Source organism: Physella acuta, unplaced genomic scaffold (assembly GCF_028476545.2).
Source record: "Physella acuta isolate Inbredline_101_S28 unplaced genomic scaffold, ASM2847654v3 ptg001761l, whole genome shotgun sequence".
Classification (NCBI taxonomy): domain Eukaryota; kingdom Metazoa; phylum Mollusca; class Gastropoda; family Physidae; genus Physella; species Physella acuta.
Window position 1 is genome coordinate 26818 of NW_026733271.1, and position 26278 is coordinate 53095.

The 26278-nt window shown below is 34.0% G+C and overlaps 2 protein-coding genes across 21 annotated transcripts in view; one reads left to right on the top strand and one right to left on the bottom strand.

Moving 5' to 3' along the window:
* Positions 1-238: 238 nt before the first annotated feature.
* LOC131930349 (ubiquitin-like modifier-activating enzyme 1) lies at positions 239-21320 on the top strand. Of its 3 annotated transcripts, none has more exons than XM_059286802.1 (26): positions 239-388; positions 10611-10712; positions 10800-10861; positions 11007-11175; positions 11339-11473; positions 11590-11696; positions 11817-11907; positions 12032-12164; positions 12299-12396; positions 12503-12649; positions 12750-12920; positions 13036-13140; positions 13297-13533; positions 13882-14047; positions 14310-14392; positions 14519-14632; positions 14882-14995; positions 15216-15362; positions 15464-15538; positions 15662-15860; positions 18577-18758; positions 18851-18937; positions 19112-19216; positions 19314-19397; positions 19529-19629; positions 20777-21320. In XM_059286802.1, the coding sequence occupies exons 1-26, from the start codon at positions 338-340 to the stop codon at positions 20913-20915; spliced, it is 3204 nt and encodes a 1067-aa protein (XP_059142785.1). In that variant the 5' UTR covers positions 239-337; the 3' UTR covers positions 20916-21320. The 3 variants fall into 3 exon arrangements, with proteins under 3 accessions (XP_059142785.1, XP_059142788.1, XP_059142787.1); XM_059286805.1 differs by lacking the exon at positions 239-388 and adding an exon at positions 2356-2754; XM_059286804.1 differs by lacking the exon at positions 239-388 and adding an exon at positions 9332-9453.
* A 406-nt stretch (positions 21321-21726) lies between these two features.
* LOC131930346 (plasma membrane calcium-transporting ATPase 2) overlaps positions 21727-26278 on the bottom strand; it is an 86004-nt gene continuing 81452 nt past the window's right edge. For 16 of the 18 annotated variants that reach the window (XM_059286792.1, XM_059286786.1, XM_059286789.1 and 13 more), the window contains one exon: positions 21727-24992. In XM_059286792.1, the coding sequence (XP_059142775.1) occupies positions 24771-24992 (222 nt within the window). In that variant the 3' untranslated portion in view covers positions 21727-24770. The remainder of the gene's footprint in view (positions 24993-26278) is intronic. The other 2 variants (XR_009384116.1, XM_059286801.1) reach the window with 2 other exon arrangements.

The window sequence follows — 26278 nt, forward strand, 5'->3', positions numbered from 1 at the left end:
ACGCGTTTTGTTCCATCGGAAATTTGTTAGGAAGATTGTGGGACTGAACCAGCGCGTTTAGTCGGCACATCTAGAACCTAGCCGCTCTTTTTTAGTTCATTCGTAATATCCGGGTATCGCGACCGGTAGGTTCAAAGCAACCTCCGTCACAACATAGAACTAAATGTATAGATCTAGAAGCCACTGATTTCATGAGAACATATTGAATAATTTTTTATTTATTTTTTCTAACTTAGACGTTATAGTCGAATGTTGTGTCGTTTCTAAGTGGATGGTGATTACAAGATACGATGATACACAGATAGGAACTTTGACCGGATAGAAATCTTAAACGCCCATGATTCCATTTCTTGCTTCAGGTCGACAAAATGCGGCTGTGAAACATCGGGTACGTTATTGTTTTTTTTTTTTTAATCTTTGTCTGGCTTAACTTTAACCCTTAAACAAAACCCATCACCATTCCTAGCTCCACCCCTTCATACAATGTCACTAACTCAAACAGGATCGGGTCGATCCTATCCTTAGTAGGCTACTATCTAATATGCACTTAGTGCTGTCAGGTGTTTACGTCACAAGCAGTGGCGGCGCATGCAGGGGTGCAGGGTGCGGACAGCAAAATACAGCTAATTTTAAACCTGCTTTTCACCGATGGCTTAATTGCCTGTTAAAGTTGTGTGCATCATATCACAGAGTAAAACCATTTGAGATAAGATGACACTAAATTACTTATAGTGTTGGTACATGGTATATAGTCTATGCAGAGGCGTAGCGACCCTACCCGGCGCCCGGGGACAATCTTTCGATTTGCACCCCCTCTCGAACTTTTCATTTGCACCCCCCCCCCCTCAAACTTTCAATTTGGCGCCCCCTAAGGTCGGCGCCCGGGGACATATGCCCCCCCCCCCCGCCCCCCCTCGCTACGCCTCTGAGTCTATGACGGAATGGGTGCTATTTTGAGTTACCCTACCGGATGTTACATGGCCTAGTGACGCCACTGATTACCAGATCTGAATCGGACGGTGCAGATCTATAACCAACTGTCCCGAGTTCGGTTCCGTTATGGAATGTAGAACATCCTATATTTCCCAAGTCCCAGATGGGGAAAGAACGAACGAGGAAGTGTTGGCGGGACTAGTTCGGATCCATCTTTGGCCGGTTAGGCTGTCTGTAACAATACATCACTGTAAGGAGATTTTTCTTTTCTTCTGATAGTATCGTTGTTAGTATTTGGGCTTGTAGAAATAAAATATACTAATGAAAACTGGCATCAACATCTTTTCCCGTTCGTGTCCAAGACACATGGGGCAGATGAAATAGAGTTCATCTGTTTCAATCACCCCCCCCCCTTTTCGAAATTGCAATTGTCTCTCCGAAAGTATCATACTCAAAAGAAATTAATAGGAAGAAAATTACAGTTTACTCGCTAATGTCCATTCAAGATACCTCTAGACATAACCCAAAACAAAAATAGAGGCTTAGCCTCGTAAACACCCAACGCTAACCAGTTTCTTTCAGGTATCTTTTGGGGGATTTCACTGTCTCCCCCCCCCTCCCCCCCCCCCTCCCCCCCCCCCAAGTACTTCCACCGTCCCTCCCCTCTTTCCCATCGAAATATAATTTATACTGAAAATATTTACTTTCATCAGTGTCCACCCCCTACCCCGAAATTTTTAGTCCCCACTAGAAAGTTTCAAGTGCCCCCCCCCCCCCCCCATGGAGAAAGATGTCGGATAGAAACACTGACGCCACCAAAACACCACCACCTAGTTCGTCTTAGTAGCCCAACACTATCTTATGGCCTATAACATGTTTGACAATACTATTGCCTTGATTAATACTTATGTAATGTGTAGCTCCGCTGAATTCTATATTTAATCTAGATTATCTTGTTCTATTTTTGATTCGGTGTTTTCCCCAAAACACACAATGACACACACTTAACATGTTGCTATTAATATTACTAGATCTATAAACCATGGTGTTTACGTGTAGCCTAGAATAATCTAGATCTAGATCAATGCACTTTCAAGAGAAAAGGGCCATTGGATCCTTCATTTTTTTATCGTTGTGTTTTATGAGTGTCGCGAACAGATCTGAATTGGCTAAAAGACTATAACTAGAAAAAAAATGTGTACGCTATCAATTGAAATTAAAGGGCACCAACAAGGAGTAATTTATGCAAAAAGTTATTTCTTCAGCCCTAGATCCAACTCCCCTCTCCCTTTTACGGAACTTACATATGAACTGGGCCTAGACTACGTCAGTGTGTTGTATAATTATTTGACCTAAATGACGTAAGCATTTAAAGTGTTATTTTTAGTTACTGTTTTCCAGTTTTTTAAACATCTTTCGGTCCCATAATGCACACCGTCACCGAGTTGTTGTCGTAGGATACAAGAGGAAGTCTTATTTGTGATCTAGAATTAGAATATTAGTGTTGCATTGTATTTATTCTTTATCTTTAAAGGCCTACTGTCTCTTTTTAATTAATATATAGACTATTGCTGAATCACAACACTTACTTAATTACCGGTTACTGTAGAGAGAAGACATTTTAAAAAAACCAAGTGTTGGTTTAAAGTTTAAGTCATTTCGCAGGCATTATCTCAGTAAGACTGAGTAAGTTTCTTACGTAGCAGACGGCGAACGCCGAAGTCCGTGTTCGTTCTGTCACACTGTACTGAGTGACGCGATCATAACAGTGTTAACGCCTACGGCTAACGCTGTTAGCCTATAATTTTTTTATTTATTTGGGTGAGTACTCTAATTTGACAGCATAGCCTAAATCGCCACAGATAAATATTAAATAATAATAATGCTGCCATAATACACTAATAAAAAATAACAATAGGAATACTACTGTAATTATAATATAATATAGTCTTAATTAGGCCTATAGTAGACTCTAGTACTAGAATCTAGATCTAGATCTAGCACTGGTCTAGTGTAGTACAGTAGATCTAATAATATTATTATAATATCTATAGTAAACTAGGCCTATAGTTAATCGTGGGTAGAAATCTAGATCTTTCTAGATCTAGGATCGATGGATGACTCAAGAGTAGAGTCATGAGTCACAAGATCTAGATTCTAGATGTATTTCTTAGTTTTGACAAATTAATTTAGATCTAGATCTAGAATACGACAAAACATCATTGCTCACTATATTTTTTGTTTTGTACTCCCAGATTTTAGATCTAAATCTAGATATTATCATGATCGAGATATATCCAGAATCTAGATGTCTTTCTTTGGTATGAATAAATGGCCCATTGGACAAATCACCCATTATTATTTGTCTGTTACCTAAATGCAACAACAGTGGGTTTTCTTTGATGCTTGGCTTGCCAAATTGGCAACTAAGAACTTAATAACTACATATATATATGTTACAGTCAAAGCCCGAAGTGCTGCCTAAGCCCGCATTGGCCGGCCAATGAGCGCATTGGCCGGCTCTCTTGGCCAAAGCCCGAAGAACTTAGCACTAAGAGCGTATTTCTTACATTGGCCGGCCAATGCGCGTACTGGCCAAAGTCCGAAGCGCTTAAACTTTACAGTGTATTTTGTACATTGGCCGGCCAATGGTCTATCTACACTAAGTTGTGATCGCTGTTTCATTTTTCTGGGTGCGGTTTCATTATGAGTAACGTATTGTTTGGCTCTTGTTTGTATAGCATTCTATATGCAATGCGACATGGACCAAAAGGACCGTCAGATCAAGAGACAGACTTACCAGATAGCAGCCATAATAAATAATCCTAATCCTAATGGAAAAGAATTTGTGGCCTGAACTTAAACTAGTTCACAGAAAACCAAGGCATAGCCAAAGCCAATGTTCAGTAGAACTTGCTAACCAAGATGTTCAAAACATGATGAGGACATGGATGTAGACAGATGAATCAGCTCATTGGGCTGATAGTCTTATGAAAAACCGTAATTTTAATCAAGGAATCCAACAATTGCCATACGAAGCCTTGTTTGGATGCAAAGCAAAAGTTGGACTCAGCACTTCAAATCTACCAAGAGAGGCTCTCGATAAGTTAGCTACTGAGAAAGATCTTGAGAACATTGAACGAGAAATGGAGGTTGCCATAAATGCAACTACGTCCTCATCTAAAACATTTGCTGCTGTGGTGCAACGTCCAGACCAGCTGCGTGACAATAATAAGGCCAATAGATTATGTGTAGTTTGTGAAACATATTGAAATTCTGCCCATTCCTGTGGATCCTCTGGCAACTATGTCCATGCAATATGCGGGATAGCCAATGAAGCAGACGAAGGGTATGGAGGGAACAGTACTCGCAGAATATGTCACAATAAACAAGAAACCATGGACAACGGGTCAGCAGCTCATACTACCTTGCAAACTCAAGGTGCTAAGATGCTAACAAAATTTAAACAAGCTAAAGTGAAAGATACTGGTAGCATAAGATACAGATGTTGATTGAGGTCGCGGTGATCCCCAAAGCGTGATTGCAGTTGTCATGAGCGTAGAGGGCGCTTTCTACAAGCTAGGAACGGAACATGGTGTATTAAAACAACTATAAGCTAGAAGTGAGTTTTCAACTCTTCACGGAAAACTGACCTCATTGTCACCCGTTGGCACTGAGGAAAATCACTACGAACCATCGCATCTTCACAATCACTGACCGGCGGCCAAGACTACATTTACTGCAATTGCACAACCTAGTGCACAACAAATCGCTGCAAGTGTAAAAATAACAATGTAATTCCAAATAATAATCAACAATACTTAATTTTTATGATTCTTACTGTATAAAAAAACCAAAATCTGCTCATGATCTTCTAATTCGGCCTTTGTCCCTAGATGATCTTCTAATTCGGACTGGCCGAAGGCCAAAATGAAGTAAAGTTTCAGGCTTTGGCCGGTCAATGGGAGGCAATATTGGCCAATCCGCGCTTTGGCCGGCCAATCCGTGCTTTGGCCGACTTCGGGCCTTGACCGTAACATATATATATATATATATATATATATATATATATATATATATCATCTCCCGTTAATGCCCAAGGCAGATGGGGCAGATGAAATAAAGTTCATCTGCTTCAGAGACCTCAGCATATGAAGGGATAACATTGTCAGCACTATACCCTAGCGTGAGTTAGGTACTCATCAGAGCTGGGTTGACTCAGGGACATTTAACTTATTTGAACCCGGATATATATATATATATGTTACGGTCAAAGCCCGAAGTGCGTAAAATTGACAGCGTATTTTGTACATTGGCCGGCCAATGCGCGCACTGGCCGGGATGTCCCGGCCAATGTTCTATCTAGACTAAGTTGTGATCGCATTTTCATTATTCTGGGTGCGTTTTCATTGAGAGTAACGTATTGTTTTGCTCTTGTTTGTATAGCATTCTATATGCAAGGTGACATGAATCAAAAGGGCCGTCAGACCATGAGACAGACATAGCAGATGGATGTCAAAAGAATAAAATGTAAATCCATGTTAGTTTCCATATATGGGCTCTCGATAAAATAGTTACTGAGGAAGATCTTGAGAACATTGAACAAGAAATGGAGGTTGCCATAAATGCAACGACATCCTCAGCTAATACATCTACTGCCGTGGCGGAACGCCCAGACCAGTTGTGTGACAATAATGTGGCCAACAGATTCTATATAGTTTGTGAAAAACATTCTAGTGCAGCTCATTCTTTTGGATCCTGTGGCAACGATGTCCATGCTATTTGTGGAATACCTAATGAAGCAGACGAAGGGTACGGAGGGAACATTACCTGCAGATTGTGTCACAACAAACAAGACATCATGGAACACAGGTCAGCAGCTCATACTGGCTTGCAAACTCAAGGTGCTAAGATGCTTAAAACATCAAATACAAAATTTAAAGATGGTGAAGTGGGTGACAATGTACGCATCCGTTTTCCAGATGTTGACAGAGGTCACGGTGATCCCCGAAGCGTGATTGCAGTAATCATGAGCGTCGAGGGCGGTTTCTATAAATTAGGAACGGAACATGGTGTTCTAAAAAAAACTGTATGCTAGAAGTGAGTTTTCAATTCTTCACGAAAAACTGCTCTTATTGTCGTCAGTTGGCACTGAGGAAAAATCACTACGAACCATCGCATCTTCACAATCATTGACTGGGGGCCAAGGCTACACTAGCTGCAATCGCACAACTAAGTGCACAACAAATCGCTGCAAGTGTAAAAATAACAAGCTGCTATGTAATTCTAATTGCCATAAAAGTTCAACTTGTTGTAACAAATGATGATATTGGTAGATTGAGACTATAGTACAATAACAAATTTGAATGTTTCTGTCATTTAATTTATTTAATAATCAATAAAGACTTAATTTCATGATCCTTACGGCATAAAAAAAAACCAAAATCTGCTCATGATCTTCTAAATCGGACTTTGGCCGGTCGTCCCTAGCCAGATGATCTTCTAATTAAGACTTTGGCCGGTCCAACATGGCCAGTCCGCGGATTGGCCGGTCCAACATGGCCAGTCCGCGGATTGGCCGGCCAAAGGCCGAAATCAAGCAAAGTTTCGGACTTTGACTGACCTATGGGAGGCGATATTGGCCAATGCGCGGATTGGCCGGCCAATCTTAGCATTGGCTGACTTCGGGCTTTGACCGTAACATATATATATATATATATATATATATATATATATATATATATATATATATATATATATATATATATATATATATATATATATATATATACATATATATATATATATATATATATATATATATATATATATATATATATATATATATATATATGGTGGCTGAATTGTTTGTAGAACACTTACCTACAGTAAAAACAAAACTCTACTTGATCAGCAATGTTTGATATTTAAAAGGTTTTTATTTTTGTACATAAATCCAAATTGATATTTAGAAAACTTATCATTTATAAAATACTAGCGTCTCTTGCCAGGCCCTGCACTGGCCTCTGTGAAAAACCTATGTGTAAATAACCATGACTTTTGGGTTTATTAAGCAGCATATACCCGGTGAAGTTTGACAAAAGAACACATAACCCTAAACCTAACTCTAACTTTAAGCTTAACACTAACCACAACCAACCAAAACCAAAACACGAAATAAACGCTAACATAACACAAACACAAACGCATACTAAAACACAAACCCAAAAGCAAACATACACAAAAATGAGAATACAGACATAAACAAAAATGCAAACATCAAAGGAAACACAAACACAAATGTAAACACTAACAAAATCGCAAACACTAACGCAATTACAAAAGCAAATGCAAAAGCGAACACAAATATTATCACAACACAAATACAAACGCAAACAATAATGCAGAATATAAACACAAATTTAATGCAAACATAAATGCATAATGCTCACAGTATATCCCATGGGGCACCCTACTGGTGCACAGGCTGAACCGCCTGATACAACTTAGTAAAAGACTATAATACCCCATCTTATTCATAGTCTATTGAACTCACTAAACCAAACGTAGGCGCCATAGCGCTCACTGGAAGGCCTGGGGCGCCAAATACCACTCTCTTGGGGCACGGGAGGACGCCTGGATTAGCTTTAGTTAAGGACTACAGTAATCTTTCTTATTCATAGTCTATGGCATTTTTTAAAATGAATGTATGCACTAAAGCGCTCACAGAATAGCCCAGGGCGCAAAATTAAACCCTGCCGGGGCGCCGATGGACATGCCAGATTCAGTTTTGTGAACGACTTTAATTCCCCCAGCTTGACCGCAAACCAAAAGATAGAAGAAAACATAGATGGCAACACCAAATCAAACTAATAAAAAGTAATTTTTTTCCAAATGTCATGTTTTTTTAAAGGGAAGTACTATTTTTTTTTACAATAAAGGAACAAAGTGAGGTAATTTGTACACTTTTAAAGGATGATACATTTTCTTTGACTTTATTTATTCCACATGACGTTAATTAAAATGATACCTTTGGAAAATGAAACTTTCTTTATAAAACCTTCCATATTAATTATTTAAATCATTCATTTAGACAATAAACGCGTTAAGAATATTACACTATGGCGATCAAGTCTAGTTTTTTACTATATGCATGTGTACCACAGGATCATCTGCCTGTCACATACAAACAGAGCCACAGAATCCATTTTTTATATATTAGAAGTGCTAAATACTAAACATTTTAATCAACATAAGGTGCAAAATTAACTGAAATTTATTATTATTCACAAAAATTAAAAATTGTTATGAAAAAAATTGTACCAATTTCTTCCCTTTAAGTGGTAGATGATTTACAAAAATTAAAATTACTAAAGAAAAAATTCAAATGTTTGCTTTGTTTATGTATGTCTTTGGTTTTGTGCTTATGTTTGGTTTTATGTTTATGTTTGTTTGTGGTTTAGGTTAAGGTTGAGGCAATTGTGGGGGTTAGGCTTATGATTAAGTTTATGTTTGCTTATGTTTAATTTTTGTTGTTTAAGTGAGGTTTAATTAGGTGTAGAAGTGCGATCAGAGCGTTTATGACATTTATGTATGGATATGGGTATGTATTTGTGTATTTGTGGTTTTTCTGTTCATGGTTGTGGTAGGTTGTGAACAAGATTAGTTTTAGAGCTAGGGTGAAGATTATATATACTTTTTCAAAAGTTAATATTTGCATATAGACATTTAATTGGAAATTCAATATGTTTCCAAAACCAGACAGCGCCTGGTATATGCTGCTTAATTAACAAGCAAGTCATGTTACAGATGTTTTTCACATAGGTCAGTGTAGGGCCTGGCCAGTTAGTGTATGTATAAATATATATATAAATATATATATATATATATATATATATATATATATATATATATATATATATATATATATATATATATATAATCACACAATACTTTATTTTTCAACAATCTACAATATTCTTGGCAACTATTTGAAATTATATGCTGAGATTTATTTGGTCCACAGAAATAGAAAAATTAAACTTACATGCAAATATTAACTTGGTCACTTGAACCAACCAGGTCTATATTATTATACACACAAACAAGCACTCACCACCGCTCTTTCACTATACATGCACTTATTCAAAATTGCTAACTTTTGTTGTTTATATTTTTATTACCTTTTTTCTTTATGTTTGCTTCTACCAACTTTCCACCAATAACCATCTCAAAATAATTAATGCATAAACTAAATTATAGTCACTGTAAATAAAGACTGACGCAAATTTTTATAGGCGGAAAGTACTAGTTTCTTTTTTAAACATTATAAACTTGAATATAAAATGAATGTAAATAATAAACTCAAAACAAGAATTTTGTGCAGCTTGGCAACGTTTAAAAATTTTTGCTCTGGCAAACCATATACTGCATTCAAGACCGCCATCTTTATCGAGAGTCGATTTTCACCGCTTTGTTGAGCTAGTCGAAGATTCTCTCTTCGGTTCTTACTTAATTCAGGTAGTTTGAAAACTAAATGGGATCTTTGTCGAGCTTGAATGTATACATCTTAGATACCCACCAGAACATTAAACTAGTCTATAGACTAATAAAAATAATTTTAAAATCCAGCTAGCCTGAGAAGAGTGCAGACTCAGACCGAAGGAAGGCTGGGGCCCAAGCGAGGACATAGACTAGGTTGAGGATTAAAAAAAAAACAATCATCACTCAATTAGTAAGCCTAGCCGGCTTAGCCCTAAGACATGATCTAGCTCTAGATTTCTAGATCTATATTCTAGACCACAAATCTAGATTTACTTGTAGAAGTAGATACTCTAGCTAGATTCTAATTCGTACTGCCAGTACTGGAGTAGAATCTGCACTAGCTTTTTTCTGATCTCTAGCAGCTACTCTGCTAGATTATTTAAAAAAAAAAACAACTACTAACTCTATTCACTAGGTAGTAATATCTAGAATCTCATAGTAGATCTAGATCTAGTAAGTTGACTATAGTTTAAACTAGATTGACTAAAAGTTATTACAAGACTAGATTCTATCAACAGATCCAGTCAAAATAAAAAAAAAGCTACTTGAGTTCTAAATCTATTTCTAGAATCATTTTCCACCTTCTAGGCCTAATAAACTCTAAAATACCTCTACACAGCTTCGTCTTCTGCACCCTGTTTCATTATTATTTGAAGTAGAATGAGAAGAAACGCTTCCAAATACTTATCTACCAATGGGGAATAAGAATATGTAGACTCTATTAGCAAGTCATGTGTAGTTAGTATTTAGTTATTCCATTCAGAAACCTAACACCTCTGTTTTAAGAAGATTCTATTATTTTGCCATTATTGGATATTGGTATCCTATGGGTTTTTATAATATAATTGGATTTAGATTCTATTTCAGAAGTGTATGTTAGCTATAAGACCGTTAAGTTGAAGATTTTGGCGATCTATAGGCCTAACTAGTGCAGGATTATTTTGGCCTAGTAATTTTAATATGACTAAGGCTATTCCCAGCCATCAGCTACTGGCAATAGTCACTTCATTTTTATATTACTACAGATAACACAACACTCCTAGTTAGAAAAGGTTTTGAGTACTTTAGACTTGAATCTTAAAAAAATGTAGGCCCTATTTGCATTATTTTATTTGCACAATTTTTTTTGTTAGATGTCCAGTAGTAACGGGTCACCTCCTGAAAAACGAGCCCGACTTACCATTAACTCAACTGACGGTAACTCTGAAGAAAGAAATAACGGAGTGCTTTTAAATGTAAGTTGTTGCAAATTCACTGTTGAATTTTATCATTCGAAAATTACATAAAATTGATTTATTGAAATATATTCTATTGCATTGCAGATGGATGGTGTTAAAAATGGAAGTACTGAAGACATTGATGAAAGTTTGTATTCCAGACAATTGTAAGTTTTTCATTTTAAAAAAGATTTATTACATTATTTTAAAAGTTACTGAAATCTGCTGGCAGACTTTAGTTGCTATTACAGATCAAAACCATTCCTTCACTTAATAATCGGCCTAGTTGTAAATTGAAAATAATTTATTTAGGTATGTACTTGGCCATGAAGCTATGCGCAAGATGGCAAGTTCAAATGTCTTGGTATCTGGAATGGGTGGTATTGGAGTTGAGATATCAAAAAATGTTGTGCTGAGTGGTGTTAAATCTGTGACCATTCATGATACTTTGAATACTACATGGATGGACCTTTCCTCACAAGTAACTTTTTTTTCCTATAGACTTGATCAACTTTAAGGTTATTTATAAGAATGGTATAGAGTAAAATCTTACTTAGAATAATAATATGCCCTCTTGTTGAATATTTTCTCAGGAAATGTTTTTTTGTTCCCTTTTAAAGACAAAATTTAAAATTTAATTCTAGTTTTTTCTGAGGGAAGATGATGTTGGTAAGAATAGAGCCGTTGTTACATTGCCTCGTCTTTCTGAGCTGAATTCATATGTGCGTGTGTCCAGCAATACTGAACCCCTGTGTGAAGAGTTCCTTAAGCAGTTTCAGGTATTTTATAAAAATATTTTAAAATATATTTTTGTTAATTAAGCCTTTATATTTTTTTATGAATGTGAATGTTATGACATTTTACATCAGTTAAGAATGTTTTTAACATTTTATAGGTTGTTGTGTTAACAAATAGTAGCCAAGATGATCAGATAAGATTTGGGGAATTCTGCCATTCAAACAATATCAAATTTATTTCAACTTCCACTTATGGATTGTTTGGGTATGGATTTTTTTATAAATATGCGTCACTTTTAAAAAACTATATTTCATTTTGTTAACATTCCAGTGTTTTTTCCACTTGCAATATAATGCAAAATATATTTTTCAAATATTTCCTCAGTCATATCTTTTGTGATTTTGGTAAGAGTTTTGTGGTATCTGATGTGGATGGTGAACAGCCCCTTTCAATCATGATTGCAGATGTTGAAAAGGTTTGAATTAATTTAGATTCTGTTTTTGTACTTAGTGTATGAACCTTGTATTTTCATAACGTTTTACAATAGCTATAGCCCAGGTAATATACTTCCTTGAGTTAACAAGCAAATTTTTTTATAGAGTGAACAAGGTGTTGTAGCTTGCTTGGATGAAACCCGCCATGGTTTTAATGATGATGACTATGTCACATTCTCTGAGGTTCAAGGAATGACTGAATTAAATGGTTGCAATCCAATCAAGATAAAAGTGCTTGGTATGGGGTTTTTAAACAAGTTTTTATAAATGTTAAAAACTAACTTTTGTTTATTGATGAATGCTATTTATGTTACCCTGTCTAGTATATAGAACTGTTTTTCTGCTTTTTAAATTTGAATCCAAACATTCCAGGACCTTACACATTTAGTATTGGTGATACAAGAAAATTCTCAGACTATGAAAGAGGTGGTGTTGCTTCTCAAGTTAAGATGCCCAAAACTTTTCATTTTGTAAGTTTTGCAATTATTAGCTTTTTTGTGTTTGTCATTGTAGTTTGTTTGTTAAAATGCATCATGTTGTGTCTCAGTAACCTATGTTATTATTTGGAATTGACAGAAATCAATCAAACAATCTCTAGAGGAACCAGAGTTCCTATTGACTGACTTTGGAAAGTTTGACAGACCTGCAATTTTGCATATAGCTTTCCAAGCTCTACATCAGTATGTCAAGAAAAATGGTCACATGCCAAAACCTCGTTGCAAGGTAAAATATCTTTCTTAATTTAATTGTATTAAATTAATTTGTTTTGAAAGGTAATGGTGTTTCCTGACATTAATACATTTTTGTTTATATCACCGTCTAGGCTGACGCTGAAGAATTTGTAAATGTGTTCAAAGAAGTTAATGCTAATTCAAAAGCTAAAGTTGATGATTACAGTGAAGAACTTTTACATGAATTTTCTTACTCAGCCCGTGGAAATCTTTGTCCTATTCAAGCATTTATTGGAGGAATAGCTGCTCAAGAAGTTATGAAGGTCTGCTGAAGGTTTTTAGCATTAACTCCCTAAATTAAAGTGTTAAAAAGTTTTTTGTTTACTTGCCTTGTGGAAAGTTTTAAAAAAAAAGTTAATTATTCAATTTTGTGAACAGGCCTGCAGTGGAAAGTTCTCACCTCTTGTCCAACATTTATACTTTGATGCGTTAGAGTGTCTTCCCAAGGACAAATCTATCCTAACTGAAGAAAGTTGTTCACCTGTAAGTTATTTGATATTTTAATAGTATTGAGTTAACACAATAGGCATATATATCTATATTTTAATTTAAATAAGTACTTTGCTTATTCATTTAAGATCTATATTCAAGAATCAATCTTGACACTTTATGTAAATATTTTGGTCATTTTATTTTCAGAAAAATAGTCGCTATGATGGTCAGTTAGTTGTTTTTGGTGACAAGTTCTTGGATGTAGTTCAAAACTTGCGCTACTTCCTTGTTGGAGCCGGTGCTATAGGCTGTGAAATGTTAAAGAACTGGGCAATGATGGGCTTGGGTAGTGGTGAAAGAGGACAGATTTTTATTACAGATATGGACCGCATTGAAAAATCCAATCTTAACAGGCAGTTTCTTTTCCGAACATGGGATGTAGAGGTATAAATGAGTTATTTTATAGACATTACTTATATAGTAGCCCATTGTAACTTGCAGTGTGTGCCTTCTTTAGAATAATGCTAAATAACATTAGGTGTTAATTATTTTATCCATTTTCAATTTACCACATCTTATTTTTTTAATCCTTTCATTCTTCCCTCCTCTTCTACACCCACAATAAAAATAATCACAAAAAAGGGGTTTAAGAAACTTTGTTTCAAACAAAATGCTATGAGACTTGTGTTATTAAACTTGAATTCATTACATAGCTCTGTTCAAACTACCATCACTGTGTAGAATTCTGTTGTGAATAAACGTAAATAAAACTTTAATTGTCACAAATTTAAGAAACCCAAGTCATCAACTGCAGCTAAAGCTGTATTAGCAATGAACCCCAACATTAAAATTGATGCTCGTGAAGACAGGGTAGGACAAGAAACTGAAAACATTTTTACTGACAGTTTCTTTGAGAACTTGGATGGTGTTGCTAATGCTCTTGACAACATTGATGCAAGTGAGTTGTACTACGAGTTGCTTTATGGTATTTTTTGTTTTGTTTTGCATAATTAGTGTAGAAAAATGTTAATATAAAATGCTGACCACCCTTACTAAGTTATAGCTTGAAACACCATTTTAAATCTGTCAATGGTGGAATTGTTTTTTTGTCACTAATATATAAGTTTTGTATTAATACTAAAATCATTTACTTTGTAACATAAATTTTCAAAGTGATTCCATTTATTGTCTAATGTGATTAATACTTTTGTTTGTATTAGGAATGTACATGGATAGGAGGTGTGTGTATTACTGCAAGCCACTTTTGGAGTCAGGCACACTAGGCACTAAAGGGAATGTTCAGGTTTGTAACTGGTGGCTAATCTCAACTCTATACCCTTGAACTAAGGCCAATCCTTATTAATTAATGAATACTGTTTATTTTGAGCGACTGAAACATTCTGGTTTATTCCATGCATTGCTCGTACAGGTGGTCATTCCACATGTGACAGAATCTTACTCATCTTCACAAGATCCACCTGAAAAAAGTATACCTGTATGCACTGTGAAGAACTTTCCAAATGCAATTGAACATACATTACAGGTAGGTTGTAATGGGCACTTTAAAATATTCTAATATATTACAAGCGCCTGTAAATAAATCCATATTTTAATGTTTTTTTTGTTAAGAATAATTCTGATTTTTGTGTTACAAGCCATGCCGTTTGTTTTTTTAAAGGTAACTTAAACTACAATATCTAGATTGTAATATCCCACATAAGTCATGTAAAGCTGCTACTTTTTTTTTATATAAAGGAAAAAATTAAAATGCCTGTTTTGATCTCTTCTACAGTGGGCTCGTGAAGAGTTTGAGAAAGATTTCCATGATGATCCTGATACTGCTAGCCAATATTTAACAGATCCCAAATTTTTAGAGAGAACATTGAAACTTCAGGGCTCACAACCCGTAAGCTTTGTTTTCATTTTCTGATTTTTAAATAAGTTAAAAGAAATTCATTTTTTAATAATCACATGTCTAAGTGTTATCTATTGATGTACGCGATAAGGTTATATTATGATTTCCATACCATATTTTTGCACAATTTAGAAAGTTGCAAATGTAGCTTTTAAATTATTATAAAAACAAAGCTGAATTTGGGGTTTATTCTTTTAATTAAACATTCCAGCTAGATATCTTGGAGGCTGTAAAACGCACCTTAGTTGATGATCGACCAAAGACATTTGAGGAATGTGTAAAATATGGGCGTTATGCATTTGCAAAGAACTACACAAATAGAATAAAGCAGTTGCTTTTTAATTTCCCTGCTGATCAGGTAAAATTTATCTTTGGAAAAATTTTGTCAGACATTCAGCTTATTCCTCTTTTTACTCTTGTTAAGTTTATATTCAATCATTTTTTTTTTTGTTCTTTTAGAAAACTAGTACTGGTGCTCCATTTTGGTCAGGTCCCAAGCGTTGTCCAACTCCTTTAGAATTTGATTCAAATAAAGTAAGTTGTTATTAAATAAAATAGTTATTATTAATCTAAAATAGTAAGAGATGTTAAATTTGATCTGTTATGTTGGAAACCTTTTAGATTATAGTCATTTAGAAAAGTATTTAACTGTTCCAGGAAACACATCTTGATTATGTTATGGCAGTAGCCAATCTGAAAGCCCACATATATGGAATTCCACAATGCAGAGATAGAAGCAAGATCAAAGCTATTGTAGATACAATATCAGTACCAGAATTTAAACCTAAAGCTGGTGTCAAAATTGAAGTGAATGATAGTGAAGTTGCTTCAGCATCAAATAACCCAGAAACATTAGGTACTTTTTTTTTTTTGGATACACAATATTTATAATTCATCATTCATCATTTCTTATCTACTGGCTCATGAAAAGATTGGAGTAAGCACTATGCCTGGGGTAGCCACACTTTCCATAAGGTAGAGCAACCATTAGTCTTCTAAATCATATACTCCACCAAATGACTGCACAGCTCAAAAAAAATTCCTGTATTTAATTAGGAGTTGTCTTGAGTTACAAAAAACTCAAACTTCTATATGGCAGGAAACAGATTAGTACCGCAAAATGCATATTCGATCTTCGCCGTTCATAAACTTTCTAACCAGACATCGTTCGGGGGTTTTGTTTATACTAATAAATAGAGCTATGTTTTTACAAGCTTCGTTAGCAACATTTTTGTGGAATACGTTTTTTATGACATTTTGTGCCGAGGCGAAGGATGCGAAGTATGCAAATCTAGACGGAATGGATCTACTTGGAAAAGTACGTGTACTGCACTAATAAGGTAAGAAATAATATTTTGTAAAAATAACTATTATTTTTATGGATTTTTCATTAGAAATGATTGCTGTAAATTATGAAAGTAAAAAAAGTATATTTGAATGTGTTTTTTACTTTAATTTGAACAAAGTGAATGGCCATAATTACGACACATCGGCGTCGTTGAAAGTGGGGATTTCAGTTAATTTTTTACGGATATAAAATTGTATTTTTTTCCTCCGAGGCATGTATTTAAATAACAGTTTAGTTAAATGTATTTAATTCTGTAAAATATAAGTATTATTTTGCCGTAGATACTTAAAAAATTTTTTTTAATGATTTTCTGTCGGGGAAAATCGATATTCGCACCATGCACGCACACGTAGTAAAACTAGACTTATCTTTAAAACACGAGAATCTTGAGTACACTGCGAATAACAAAGTTTTTAAATTTTAGTTTACTTTTGACTTTAAGCCATTTGTTTTAAATCGAAATTAATGGATAATGTAATTATTTCAAAGTAAAATTTTCCGTCTGAAATTGGGTTCTAATCTTCGCCCACTGAACCAGCCTACGCACGACATTCGCGCGAGTCTGTTTCTTCGCAATAGTCTGTATAGTGTCGAGGGCTATTTCTAAAAAGAATCGAGTCCTTAATAATCCAATGTTTATTAAAATTAGGTACAATTGTTGGAACGCATGAGAAATAACAAATTAATATTTCTTTAAATCTTTAGCCAAAAGAAAGTAGAACTTTCTAACTCTGTAAATTATGAATCGAGTGACAGCTGTCGTGAAAACGGGAGCCATTTTACTCTTTTTTTTTAGGGTGACCTACTTTTATTATATAAGTTTAAAATTCATCGATTTGATAAGCACCTGAGTAGCTGACTACGCATGCGATATGGCTGGCACGTTTTGGGATAGGGATCGAGTACACCATCGAATTTTTTTTTCTTAGAACTAAGCGTATTTTTTTTTTAAATCAAAAGATACTTACATATCAGTTGTTGCTTTCAATTTCATTACAGATCTAATCACTAACTTCAGTTTTTAAAAGTGATTTTGCATCTAGATCTATTTTTTAGATCTACTTACTATACTATTTGACAACCGTGTCAGTAAAATGAGGTCAGCGCTTCCAGATTCTTAGGTTTTAATTATGTTTGTCATTTTGATCTATTATAAGTAGCATTAAAACAACTGCATCTATTATCAACATTGTTTTTATATGCCAGTTCTAATTATACATTCTGTTCATTACCAATTCTAATGAAATCGTATCAGGCCCTAACACCCTGTTCCCCTACACTGACACTACACTTGAAAGACGCCACAGAGAGTCGTAACTTTAAATTAATGTTTAAAGTACTAAACAATTATAATTAGCCATGTAAATGCTGCAACTATATTAAAAATTGGCATAGAGACATATTTTATTAATTATGTTTTTTATATAGACCTTCTATATTTAACTCTGTTATTTTTTTCTTCCCCAGAGTGTTTCTAAAAGCCAGAATTTTAAAGGGGAGGGCGGTCGTTTTTTTTCCCTCAAGAATAATTATAGAAATAAGCTATAAACTGGTATATTTTGTAAAGTTTTACATAATTACAAATAAATGTATGCCTAAGTGACATTTCTGTGTAATTATATTGTTAGTTTTGTGAATTTCATGGATTTTTAGACCTCACTACATTTAGATGTAAAAAAAAATCTCAGTAGAGTGAGTGTGGTTAATCTACATTTTGAACGTGATGTAAATGTCTAGTGCTATTAATTTTTATATTTTTGAATTCCTCGATTGTTAAGCAACAAAATTGATATATAATATGTCAATAATTGTTACTTTGAAAATTGGCGAAAATCGACCCTAAAAGTAGATGCTTGAGGGTTGAATCTGTTTCCTGCCATATCCTGTGTTTTTTTTCCCCCTCAAAGATAATTAGATTAGAGCCACAACAAACAAAAATTGCTATTTAAATAGTAATATTTTTAGCAGAAGCATCCACATGTAAGCTTAAATGCTGGTATTTTGTGCTATGTGGTTCTAATCATTGACAGAAAACACTAATTTCTATACTAATCCATAGAATTTGTAACCTTAAACCCTGTCTTTAGAAGCATGTCTAGTTAAGTGCAAGTCTACTCATTTATCTACTCTTATTGAATTACAGCAAAAAACTTAATGAAGTACAAGCAGCATGTTAACCTTTTTGAAATGAATGATTGTTAATGTAAGTTCTATTTCTACACAGCTTCAGATGATCTCTTGAATGTTCAGAAAGCCCTCCCACCTCCCGCTTCCTTACCTGATTTGAAGATAACACCTCTGGAGTTTGAAAAGGATGATGATTCTAACTTTCATATGGACTTTATTGTAGCAGCATCAAATCTTCGAGCTAACAATTATAACATACCAGAAGCTGACAGACATAAGGTAAGTGTTGTTACTTTAATTTTATCTGGCCAGAGGAAGCTAATATTTGTTTATTTATCAGCTTGTGTTATACAATTTTTATGTTTCCCCAGAGCAAACTAATTGCTGGTCGAATCATTCCTGCTATTGCTACAACTACAAGCATGGTTGTAGGCCTAGTGTGCCTAGAACTTATCAAGGTATGGCTTTCTACATTTTTCCTCGATCAACATTCTGTGAATAACTAAGAAAAGTTGTTTTATATTTTCAATTTTATTTGTGACCAGTTAATTTTTCTTCTGCCAACCATCAATCTAAACATTCAGATTGTTCTTCTTGCTACCTTGTAATATCAGAACCTTTTTTCATTCTAGCTTGCTCAGGGTCATAAAGACATAGAATCTTTCAAGAATGGTTTTGCTAATCTAGCTTTACCATTCTTTGCCTTCTCTGAACCCATACCACCAGCAAAAAATAAGGTAAAAAAAACATTTCTTACATGTTTATTTTAATGTAATTGAATGAAGAGAGAATGAAGAGGTTTATTTCATAAGTAATTTTTAAAATCCTTCTCAGTATTATGAAAAAGAATTCACACTGTGGGACAGATTTGAAGTTCAAGGAGAAATGACTCTTCAAGAATTTATAGATTTTTTCCAGGTTTGTTAGTTGTTTTTTTTTTTGTATGGCTATTTCAGCCTATTGATCAAAACACTTAATTTTTGAACTACCAGTTCACATTTACCTTCATGTTTTCCTTCCAACCTCTTTATTTGATGTATTTTTTTCAGAGAGAATACAAACTGGAGATCACAATGTTGTCACAGGGTGTCTGTATGCTCTATTCATTCTTCATGCAGGCCTCCAAACGTCAGGAAAGGATGGATTTGCCGTAAGATTAAACACTTTAATTTCTCTTAATTTGCTTTTGTGGAGCAGTTAAGATTCTGTTTGTTTAGATCTAGAGGAGTTTACACTTTTCGGACACACACCAAAAATTACGTAGGACCGAACACTTCGTCGGTTTTTGGCTCATAGAAACTTTAATTAGCATGTCTCACGCGAAACCACGGCGCCTGCACGTAAACTGTTCATTTATGAACACTTCCGTGTCAAGTACTTCCGTTTCCTTTCTCAAGAATTATTTTTAGAAATTTTTTAACGTTGCATGGTACGCACATTTCTATTTTTACACCAGCCGGATGAAGTGACCTAGGGTTGGACTTAGGGGCAAAACTTGAGCCAATCAATGCTTAGCTAAAAGGTTACACTATAAATAGCTTCTATATATGTATGGAACATCGTAAATGTCAAGGTTAATGGGTTTTTTCGTGCTTGAACAATAAAAAAGGGGTGTTCGCTAACTTATTTGGCCTTACATGGGACCGGACAGCAACACAAAAATATTATTAAATAAGAATTTAGAGCATAAAAGGGGCTGGTTATTGAAGGGAAAGGGTCAAAATAAGGTCAAGAAGGCAGTGGAATGCGAAAGAGGAGGGGGAATCATGTGACCTGGCTGGCTTAGCAGCGTACTGCGCGAGCCGCAATGGCTGAATGGGATGAACTTTGGGAGTGTGGGAAAAAGGTTTTATACTATTAAAATTACCTCACAAACAATCAATAACACAATATAAATGCATATAATATATGTTTTTATTCATTAAATTGACTTTAAATTATTCTAAATGAACAAAAAGTGCTATGTCCGATGACGGGTAAAGGTGTCCGAACACATGTAAAACTGTATTACATGTGTTCGAACACACGTTAAGACCCCCCAGTCACTATAACAAGAATAGCTTAAGTTCTATGCGTATGAATACAAAATGACACACACATTATTAAAGTAGAATGGTTGCGGATAGATATGATACTTTTTTTTGTTTTCTATGTTAAGCGGTTACTGAATGAGACCGCATGGAATTTTTACGTTGCGTTTTTTCGCTATGTGTGTCCGAAAAGTGTAAGCTCCTCTAGTGATGGTTTGCATTCAGGCATCCTAGTACAACTATCTTAATATATGCATTTCTCCCCAGGCTATCTGAGGTAGTAAGACGAGTGTCAAAGAAGAAAATTCCAGCTCACGTCAAGGCTCTAGTACTGGAGATCTGTTGTAATGATTTAGAGGGTGAAGATGTAGAGGTGCCTTACGTCAAATATAATTTACCTAAATAGGTTTGCTGCATTTGTCTTTTCAAAATTTTCTATTGGCATAACAATTTTTTTACATGCATAGTCTATCCAGTCATTTTGTTTCTTAAAAAAAAAAAAAGTGCAATCAATGTCTTCTATAAAATTTATGGACCTGGTTTGTTAAAATATATAGTAAACCATCTGTGACAACCATTTGATACCAATCTCATTTGCTAACTGTGCTGTACACAATTTATAAGTCAGTTTTGTTAGGTGAATTAGTTATATTGTGAAATAGCTTTCCCACTCAACTTAAGGGGAAGTGTACAAATCCTCCACTATTGAATTTTTTCATAAATAAATTATTAATAATGCATTTTTGTTGTAATTGTGTATTTCTCCTTAAAAGTGGTATGAGAGGATGAGTAAAAAATATATCAAAACTCCCATCATTTTTGTTTGTCATTTTCCCAGCTTCAGTGTTTACATGTACATGTTTAAAGAAAAAAAATAAGAAAGAAATGTGATGCAACTCCAATAAGTTGTCATGTTTAAAGTAGAAACTTTATTAATTACAAATTAGGGACGTAAAACTAAAATAAAAAAGTTATATATGTATATTACAATAAATGCAAAGCAAAATTGAAGAAGCGTGAACTATTGTAGCAGGATCATACACTCCCAGCCAAATAACAGAATGAAAGGTTTCAGAACTGCATTGTGCACCCCAATTACCGGGCTTAATTCATATTGCAGAAACTGATCCCCACAGCCACAGGGATAAAATGTGTGGTATGTTAGTTATGGGGGTGGAGGTTTTCAAGTAAACCATAAATTAGTTAAACACATGGAATTGAATAATGACTTAATGAAATCTTTATTACTTGTCACAATACAGATTTAAAACTAATATAGAAAATATTTTATACCTGCAAGTTAAAAAAAAAAACTGGCATCTGGAATTTTTTGCATATCCAAGAGACACCATGTTTAGACTTGTTACTATATTTGAGTAATGTATTTACTAATAAAAAAACTAATACTTAAAGAAAAATACACTACATGAACAATTATATCACATTGTTTGCTCTGATAATGACCCACATTGTAACAACCATGCAGAATTTCCTCTTTATGGTTGCTTTATGTGCATCAGTTTCCCCCAGCCCAGAAAATAAAAACATTTATATGATAATAAATAAGTCATCATTAATGATTCAAAATTGAAGAGATCTTGGGGTGGGGAACTTTCATTTCCATGCACAACACAAACTGATATATATATATAATATAAAACAGTTAAATCTAGTTTTGAGGTAAGATTTTCAAACTATATAAAATGGCATGAGACAGATTAACAATCTAATTTGGTACCAGGGTGGCATACATACAGTGTAATGTCATTTGGTTTGAAACTGGAAAATGTTGAACCCAGCCACATCATTCATCAAAGTGTTTGACAGCCAGAAGAAAAGGTTTTAAAGCCTAAACTAAGATAAGGAGGGGAAATATTGGCCACAGCACAGACTACACTATTTGCAATACTGTACATAAGAAGAGATCTCAAATAGAAAGTACAAAAATGTTGAAATATTAAAATAGAACCATTTCAATCAGTCTTAAAGAACCAGTCATTCTTATATTGATCATTGGTAACTACACCCATTAATATTTTTTTTTAAATAAAAAATTTTTTATCCTAAAATTTGGAAAGATTTATTTTTAAAATTCAGTTTCCATAAATCCTACACAAATTTTAGTGTTCCTGCTAAATAAAATATGGATAGCATGTTGCATCAAGATTGGAAAATATTTTCCTCTTTGAAAATACTTTCCTTGCAGTAAAAACAAAATCTGCAAAAGAATTAAGAGCACAAAAGAAACCACAAGCATTCTTTTGGCTGGAAATACAAAACATTGGAGGAAAAACATTTCCAAATGAACTAAGTAACAGAAATTAAAAACATAGTTTACACTCCATTAAACTGGGTACACATTCAAATCACTAGCATAGGAACAGCAAATGATGAATCCATGAAGTCATTTTAAATACAAGTCTGAATTTTTTTTCTAAAAGAATAAAAATCCAATCTTAAAAAAATATGTGGAAAAAGTCATGTGTTGCTGTTTGTATTGGTGTTGAAATCAATGGCCTTTTACATGAATCAATGCAGCTGTTAAAATTTTTGTAGACAAATGATAGTACAAGAGAACATTGTGCACATGGGCTATTATTGAGTAACTAGTACCAGGTGGGGGGCTAAAGCTTGCTATAAATAGAAAAGATGTAGTGTTGCACAGTCAGCAAGCAATAGAAAAGGTTTGTCCACTATCATTAAACACCTGGGAAAATGGTAATTACTTCTACAAGACAAAGTGTATTACCAAATGAAACAGCATTTTCTTGGAATGCCAGCAAAATGGAAAAAGGGGTGGGGGTGAGAAGAGAAAGGAATCATGCACACTTTCAAAAGTCTGAACAAAATTACAAGATGACAGCTCATAAATTTCATTCTTTAGTTTCATTCATCATGCTAAGTGCTTTGTATTGATTTATTCTTAATTAGCCCCAGATGATAAAAAAATACTACTTCCCCACACACACACTTATAGAAGAAAACAAATAAATATTTTATTTTAACTACTTTATTACACATGGCATAAGGTACAGATATATCTCGCAACAATTAGAAGTAAAAAAATTATTTTTTTAATCATGTTTTTGTGTATTTAGGATGTCATTGTTTTGAAGAAATATCTATAACCCATTTTGTTAAGATTACTTACATTTTAGTAAATTAAACTACTTACATTTTAGTTTGATTTCCAGTTTTAAAAACAAACCACTTTATTTAGATTTTTTTTAAAATGACTAGCTAAGACTAAGATGATTTATAAAAACTTTGGGAGAAATGGAAGGGACCAAGGAATATATATAAAAAAGATGAAACCAGGGACACATGAAAACTGCAGGCTACCTACACAGTTGACTGTACAGTTTTTAAATGTTTCTTTCCTCTCTCTATTAGTGCTTAGCCTGAATATCAATGTCTAAACAACATGTCTCAGTCCTATTATGCAGTGTTACATAACATTCTGTCTGTGGTCATCAAGATAAAAACTTTACAAAACTTGAGGCATAACAAAAGGTAAGAAAGCAAGGAAGGAACCATGACAATCATTTCAAGAGCTGCAAATGGTTCTACTAATAAATTTGACTACAATGTAGTTTCTATATAAAAGTGACAATTACATCTTATTTTTAAAAATACAAACTGGTAAAACAGACAGGTTTTTCCTGTACATATGATGGAAGTATGAGAGAAAAAAATGGGAAACAACCTTTCTTTCTATACATACATATAAAAGAAAAAAAAAACATTCCTTCACCAGGAGTGCTAGTTGACTTATTTGACTTGAGAACATTTCCATTGTACACTCCTGCATGTCCTATCATCAAAGGCAATTAAAATAAACCTTTTCTTGTTTTTTTTGTTGAGCATGTAAAATAGAAAACTTTCCCTAGCAATTTGTACTGAGAAAATTTGATTTCCTTCTTAAAATAATTAAAATCATTATGTTATGCAAAAATTTAATAAAAACAAATAAAAATTATATTCATTTAAGTTTATTACCAAGAGGGGATGACAACAAATTAATGATGAAAATCTATAATATGAATAGCTGGAAGGGAGGCGACCCATGCATCACCACAATATTTATCTATTTTAAATATAATAAGTTAAATGTAATCTTTTAAAAATATATAAAACAACAATTGCAAATTGAAGAACCTACACACACCCCACCTCCATCATGAAATTTTTTTTTTTTACAAAATTAATTTTCATTCTTCAAAGACTGTCAACTTTCAAGCAATGAGAAATATGATACACTTTACTCATCAGCATATGGTATGCTATCACCCCTGCCAAACCAAGGTGTATTTGTAGTGACTTCAGCAGCCTCTGGGGAACTGGCCAAGTTGGGTTTCCGGGAGACTCCCATTCTCTTCTCTTGAAGTGACTGTAGGCTGATGACTGACGGTCGACTGCGCTTATCATAGCTGTCCATATGCTGAGAGTCCAAGTCCATTTGAAAAGCATTTACCACACGAATCTAGAGGGAGTAAAAAAATTGATTTATACATCTTTGGAAGAACTTTTAAAAACAAAACATCAAAGTGCATCCTTTAACTATATGTGTGCTGATGCTGCTAGTCTCTAACTAAAGCTTCAACATCTGTGTTTAGAATGTATAAACAAATCAACTAAAGGTAATAGTATTAACAGTTGTAAATATAATTTAATTACACAAATTTAAAAATTATATTTAATTTTAAAATATAAATCAAAATAAAGTAACAAACCTAATTTACACTTCCTAATTTTTTAATATTGCATTTTAAAAATTAACTGAGTATAAAATATAACTTAAAATATATGTTTTAGTCAACTGGTATTTTTAACTTGTACATTTTACAAACATGGCCATCAAAAGCACCATGCGATGAATACAATATATTACATTCAAGCACCAGTACCAGCAAATGCACTGCATATCTTAGAGTCAAGTATGTTTCTTACGCTAATCAGCTTTGTGATTAGCTTACCCTAATTACTTAAATCTTTATCAATATCTTATATACCTATAACAATTTTAAAATATTTTATCTTAAAAATGTGTGGACTACAACAGTATATATATGCCCCTTAGCATGCCATTTAACAACAGACTAACCCTTGAAACCTTAGACCAAGTAGCAATACTAAAAAAAAAAAAAGCAAGCAAGAAAATAATCCAAGCAGAGGAAAAGGGAGGGGGGATAGTCATGCACATGCAAGAAGAAAGCAAATAGATTTTCTGCACCAATAACTTCATCATACACCACTCCTCCCTCACCCTTGCTAACCAAACTTTTGTGCTAAACATTACTTTCTACAGATGAGATGGTGTAGGGCTTTGTGTGTATGTGTATGTATGTGAGGGAGAGGGGGGATGTGTTTGTTGTTGTACTGATCAATAATAACAAACTCATAAGTGTTTTGATATGGAAAGCTGAAAAAAGAATCAATCAATTCAAATAGTGTCAAGTACCTGCTCAATGTGGTCATGATAAAAAAAAAAGTTAGTACGACAAGAATAACTTCATGAAAATATGACAAAATAAGATGGGTGGGACAGGTGTTCAGCTGCCCCTAATTCCTTTTTATGTGTACATCAACATTATTTAACCAATAGCAATTTATCAATATGTAAGTTATTTTATAGAAAAACTAGCAAAAAGTGTAGAAGAAAATTGCTCAAAAAAAATTTGTCAAGAATAAAAAAAAAATGGCATGAATTGAATAGCTTGGTGATGATGCAGATTAACTGTCAGCCATTTACCTAATCCCTTATTTTTT

Bases quoted from the DNA above. Each gene is read 5' to 3' on its own strand.
- LOC131930349 (XM_059286802.1), top strand. From the start codon at position 338: ATGATTCCATTTCTTGCTTCAGGTCGACAAAATGCGGCTGTGAAACAT. The intron at 14,633-14,881 runs GTAGGTTGTAAT...TCTCTTCTACAG, and splicing joins CAATTGAACATACATTACAG to TGGGCTCGTGAAGAGTTTGA. The intron at 18,938-19,111 runs GTATGGCTTTCT...TTTTCATTCTAG, and splicing joins TGTGCCTAGAACTTATCAAG to CTTGCTCAGGGTCATAAAGA.